Source organism: Priapulus caudatus, unplaced genomic scaffold (genome assembly GCF_000485595.1).
Source record: "Priapulus caudatus unplaced genomic scaffold, Priapulus_caudatus-5.0.1 Scaffold195, whole genome shotgun sequence".
Classification (NCBI taxonomy): domain Eukaryota; kingdom Metazoa; phylum Priapulida; class Priapulimorpha; order Priapulimorphida; family Priapulidae; genus Priapulus; species Priapulus caudatus.
In genome coordinates, this window is record NW_014577256.1 from 194,509 (window position 1) to 200,812 (window position 6,304).

General features: G+C 43.3%; 1 protein-coding gene across 1 annotated transcript in view; it reads left to right on the forward strand.

Annotated features, from left to right (window-relative positions):
- Positions 1–6,304, forward strand: part of LOC106807091 (cadherin-23-like) — a gene marked incomplete in the record, with an annotated part of 18,928 nt that overhangs the window by 4,566 nt on the left and 8,058 nt on the right. Inside the window, 8 exon segments of the mRNA XM_014809340.1 lie at positions 1,435–1,536; positions 1,733–1,858; positions 2,115–2,205; positions 3,200–3,468; positions 4,293–4,360; positions 4,679–4,763; positions 5,157–5,332; positions 5,734–5,909. Of these exon segments, the coding sequence (XP_014664826.1) occupies positions 1,435–1,536; positions 1,733–1,858; positions 2,115–2,205; positions 3,200–3,468; positions 4,293–4,360; positions 4,679–4,763; positions 5,157–5,332; positions 5,734–5,909 (1,093 nt within the window).

Sequence of the window (6,304 nt, forward strand, 5' to 3'; positions counted from 1 at the left end):
TACTAGTATACCGTACCGTACTACTACGTACTAACGTACGTACGTACTACACACACACACACACACACACACACACACACACACACACACACACACACACACACACACACACATACACACAACACGCACACGCACACGCACACGCACACGCACACGCACACGCACACGCACACGCACACGCACACGCACACACACACACGCACACGCACACGCACACGCACGCGCTCACACGCACGCACGCGCACGCACGTACGCATATATATATATAGGTATATATAAAGTAGATTATTACAATTATTACTAGATAGTGAGAGCAACATAGAGTTTTGTGGACCGATAAAATCAATGTTGCGCAAACCCCGACATCAAAGATTTTTCGTCGTCACAAAATTATATGTTGTACGGGCCACCAGGCAATAGTTGTTTTGTTACATCGGTAATCACCTTGTTACAACATTCTTGCGAGACCTCGTACGGCGAAAAATATGGTGTAGATCCTCTCGACGATATCGCGGCACAATGCGTAATACGCATGGATTCTTCCGAACATTCCCGAACTTATCTGCAAAAATCGTCTGTAATAATTCTCTGCCGAGTTGCGGTCGCCGCGTTTCTATCTAAATGCCAACAAAGAATGCTTAAACAGCTACTGCTAGAGACCGACCCCCTGCGTCGTAGTTACACACGACGCTATCTCGAGATCTATCTCGAGAAAATCTTGGACCTGCGATGAGTGACAGGTCGGACGTCTTTAATGTGCTTATATATCATTTGCGCTGTATTATCCTATAGAATTCTCTCATCGGGAAGCTCGAGGTAAACTTTGGAAACACTTCAATAAGTACAATGCTGTGACGGGTTCGTTGCCCACAGGGGGTGAATGCAGTGAGCATGCACGCACTAGTGGTTAGGTGAAATATGGTTTTAACGTGACGCGAATTGGTTTCGTTATTGCTGCCAGGGCGCCACGCTATATTATGCCAGCCTGCGAGAACCCCTAGTTCTCAACTATTAGCTGTCAACTAATATGGATTCTTCACATAACGTCGAATCCTTGATTATACGGTAGATTCACACTTCTACGTGTACATTATTATATTATATTACTCCGCCATTGTGCGTTCAGAACAATTTCCATATTTAACTGTGAACGAGAACCGCATACATCATAATGTAGATCCTGCATATATTTCTAGACTTTCATCTGTAAAGTTTTTTACGTGTTTTCGCATAAAACTCGTGTGTTTACATGAAACAGGGTTATATGGTTTGCTGCATACATATATTGTGTTGTGTCATTCTTCCGCACAATTCGACATTTCCATGTTGCAGTGAATGTATGAGTTTGCGTTTATAGGGGCAGCGCATATTTTCAGGGCAAAACAGCAATGAAATCATTTTATACTCTAATTTGTTCTGATAACTTTCTTGCAGGAATATGCTGAAATTTCCAACCAATACCAGGGACGCATTACTCTCAAAAAACATCTTGACTTTCGATCATTCAGCTCCTTCTACGTTACGGTCAAGGCTCAGGTTTGTTCCACGCTATATGTGCCATTACACAGAACCTCCTTATCAAAAAAATATATAATCCCGAACACGGATTAGTTCTTATTTCTCACAAAGACTTCTTAGACAGAGCAAAACTGATTCACATAAGTCAAATTCTGTATGAAATTATCTAGGCTTAGTGTGAAATAGCGAATGTTTGCGTTTGTCTGTCGATCAGGACTCCGGCGTGCCAGCTTTATTTACCCGGGAAAATCTAACGGTTGGAATCATAGACGAGGACAACCTAAACCCCATTTTTACAGCTGGCCCGTATTCTGCTGAAATCGAGCACAACACACCTGTGGTAATGTATCGAGATATCACGTGTTGACTATATGCTTGCGTACTCTATAGCGTTAATGCTGTAGGTATTCCAGATAGAGACGTTTTGCTATAATTTCTTGCGGCATCATTTATCATATAATACGGATGTCCATAAATCATGGGTTCTCAATGACGATATTAGATGATGGTATTAGTAAGTGTATGCTCATGACGGTAGCAGTATTTCCATGAGAATGCAGGGATTAGTATATATTTATAGTTTCTCAACGTCTTAGGGAAGCGTCATTCACACATCACCATCGCCCATCCTCGCTGTCGATCAGGACAAGGGAATCATGAGTCCTATATTTTACACTATTGAGTATGGTGAGTGCTTCACATTAGATGTAACTGCAGTAGTTACACATCAACAGTTATATAGCTATATGGAAAAGAGGACGAAAAGAACGATTGTTACGGATAATACTGTAGAACAAGGTTTTGGCGGTTAGATTTAATACGCGAAAACACTTTTTCTTTATGTGATAAAAGTTGTTTAAATTTGAATGTTATTGCTGAGAATTACGCTCTCGGCAACCTCGAATTATTGTCGTTGTCAACCGCGTCGACAAAAGCTAGCATAACTGGTTTTTGCGTTCTACCGGATGTAGTTATCGACATATCCTGTTTAAATATGTATCACGTGGACCGTGAATGTTTGCGCCTGTGCCTTACCGATCTAACCAGCGGCCTTGTTTACGGCAGTGTGAATGCGTGAGCGGCTGTGCATACGCGCGTCCAGAAGAAAAGCAATATTAGAGCGTGTGAACTAGGTGAAGATGTTGTATCATGCACCATTTGCACTTCAGCATTGTCTGGTCGCATATTTACCACAGGCACGCGCACGCTACTAATTATACTCACGAAGTAATAAATAATAAGTAAGTGCTAGGCGTTCTCGCACCACATATACGTATATAGGCGCTCGCAGGTGCATACTTGCGCGCTTGCTATCGATAACCATATTGTTAGTTTAGAGAAGGAGACGATTATTTTCGGGACGCGGGATCGGACCATTTAAATTTAAATTAAATTTACATTAAAATCGGACCATTTAATTATCTGTGAACCGAAAAATACTAGACGAAGTAGCTAGCTGGGATGCGAGAAAGCCCTGAATTGCTATTTTATTTAATTAAATGGAAACAGGGAACTGGCACGTTGTTTTACCCGGGACACTGGAAATGGCTCCCCGTTTTCCTACAGTGTAGCCTACGTTGCAGCACGCAGTGGATCGGGTACTATAGTATCTAAAGCTAATCCAGCGACGCTATCACGAAATATAAACATATATCCACATTCCCTTCCACCACGAGTTTAGGTTCCAACGGCTACTTCGACATCGACAACACGACTGGCGGGCTGACACTGATGGGCCCGCTGCGGCGCGGCATGCATTTCTACATGATGGTCAAAGCGACTGAGGCGCGCAACGGCGACCACTACGCGACGACGTCGCTGACGGTGACCGTAAAGCGAGCGAACAAGAACGCGCCGATATTCCCGCACACCAGCTACCGAATCGACGTGCTAGAGAACGTGCCCGTCGGCAGCACGGTGATGAAGATAGCTGCCGTCGATGACGACGGGGTAATCACATTAAACGCTAGAGTGAGAGAAGCGCGAACAAGAGGGGGAGAGAGGTCAGAGAGAGAGAGAGAGAGAGAGAGAGAGAGAGAGAGAGAGAGAGAGAGAGAGAGAGAGAGAGAGAGAGAGAGAGAGAGAGAGACAGAAAGAAGGGTGTGTGTGTGTGGTGTGTGTGTGTGTGTGTGTGTGTGTGTTGGGTGTGTGTGTGTGTGTGTGGTGATGTGTGTGTGTGTGTGTGTGTGTATTGTGTGTGTGTGTGTGTGTGTGTGTCGTGTGTGTGTGTGGTGTGTGTGTGTGTGTGTGGTGTGTTGTGATCTGTGTTCGTGTGTGTTATGTGTGGGGAGAGAATGAGAGGGAGACACAGCAAAGGAAAAGAACCCGAAAGAACGAACCAGAGGGCCAGCCCGTCAAACGAGAACAGAGAGCGAGAGAGAGCCGCGAGCGAGCGAAGCGAGAGAGAGGAGAGAGGAGAGAGAGAGAAGCAGAGAACGAGAGACGAGAGAGCTACGAGAGAGGAAAGACTCCGGAGAGAAAGAGGACGAGAGAGAGAGAGAGAGAGAGAGAGAGAGAGAGAGAGAGAGACGCGACGGGATAAAGGGAAAGCGACGACAGATATTATTAAGGATTTTGTTCACAGTGGAACATATATAAACGACACTGATGGTGCTTCTTAATACGATGTACAATATTTATTTTACGTAATTATTCAACGGCGTTGGGATCGTCGTACATTGTTTACGCGTGAAGCTTGGCTATCCGTGAAAACATATAACCTGCACCGCCATCTGTTGAGAAGAAACTTAATTTACCTACTGGTTTTTACGCAGGACGCCGACGAACTTACCTACACGATTATAGGCGGCAACCAGAGCGACGATTTTATAATGACAGAAACGTGAGTGAATAACAATGGTTCATTGATTCACGCGTGATCACTCTATAGCTGTGAACGCGTGCTTTAAGTCTTCTTCCTCTAGAGAATAATACGATAATGCATGAGCATCGGAATGTTACACGCCAGTAATTCACGTCTTTTTGCAAGCATTTCACGGGTGCCAGGAAATTAAAATGCGATGTGTATAGTTATAATTTTAGGAGTCAGGCGTTCACCGTTTGCTCTCGTTAGCACATTCGAAGGAAATCTCAACGCGTTATGTAACTTGCCTTATACGCCCGCCGGTGAGTTTACCTCATTTATTTATTTCAATACCAGAGGAGAATTGATAACTACCAAGAGGCTGAACTTTCTGCGCACAACAGCCTATCAGTTCACAGCTCTCGTCTCAGACGGAACGTTTGTGAGTGATTATCTCAGGTGTTATGTATTATCTAATTCGGAGAGTAGCACGTAAGGTTCTTTTCGCGCTTGGTCGATATTTCGTTTTATTTTTTCTGCCATCGGCTGCATAATGCGTCATAATGCTACGATATTATAAGTATCTCAAATCTTATTTCCAATCAAACGTAACAAATTACGTGAACAGAATTTATACATGAACTAAACGTGTTATGCATGCCGGTGCTACTGAAAAGAAGTTTGCATATAATACATGTAATATACGCATAATTATGTACATGCAAGATTTTAACGACGTTGAGCAGAGATGGAAGCCGTATTCCTAATTTAAGATTTCTATTCGTTTTTCATTTATTCACAACGCGTTGTTGCTTCGCTTGTTATTTTCTTCTAGTCTGACCAGTGCAGCGTGCGAGTTGTTGTGGTCAATGTGAACAACCGCAACCCTGTCTTTGAGCATCAGATATACAACATCACTGCCAACCGGACGGGAGATAAATATATTGGAAGCGTTAAAGCTAGCGACCCTACCGGGCGTCGTCTTGTCTACGACATTGTTGGCTATAAGAGGTATCAATATGCGTGAGTTATAGCAAGCTAATCATTATGTGTCATATATAGAGGAATCTTTACTGGAGATTAGCAGTGTTTCTGTTTAAGATTGTCGATGCCGCTGGTATATCATCCAGATAACAATTTAAACATCACGAACGATGCGAAAGAGAGAACCATGATAGCATTTCACTTATTCACACGGAGCACTAGAGAGTAGGCGCAAACGCATTTTACTCCATATAGCATTGCGCTATAGAACGTCATAGCTGCATGTGTATATATTGGGACAATTCCTTTCGCTTGTCAATTTTCTATTGCTAATTTAATCCTAAGCGACGCGGCCGTTGCACTTCGATTTTGAATTTTCCAATCCCAGCAATGAATCTAATTAGGCGACACTTCCCTTTGTCTCGCAGATATTTTAAAGTTACGCCGGATGGCGATGTCATCGCTACAAGTCACATTAGCGAGTTGATCGACAGTAGATACGACCTAACGCTAACGGCTTGTAATGAGGAAAGCCCGCAGTTAGACGAAGACATGCGCTGCTCTGTCGCACAGCTCACCGTTTTCTTCCCGACCAAAGACAAGTGTGAGTAATATCTACACGTAGTTCAGTACCGTACCCTTCAGAGACTTGGCCCGTGATCAAGTGTGAGTATCTACACGTAGTTCATAATGAACCGTACCCTCCTGAGACTTGGACCGTGATCAGGTAGTAACTGTTTTTTGAAATATGAATTAATATAATATTTGAATCACTTCAAGTAATTCAATGATCCCTTTCTGGTAACACCAGAACTGCAAGTCTTTTATTCAGTAGCGCAACGGGAGTTATATATTATATGATGAAGTTAACGAAAATTAGCATCATATAGTCGTGCGTATAGACATCGATCCCTGTTAACAAGTAACTTCAGAGGTTATCCTGGCTGGCACACGCACATCTGGAAAAACAGATGATATACGGAAGCTGTATTACTTCCA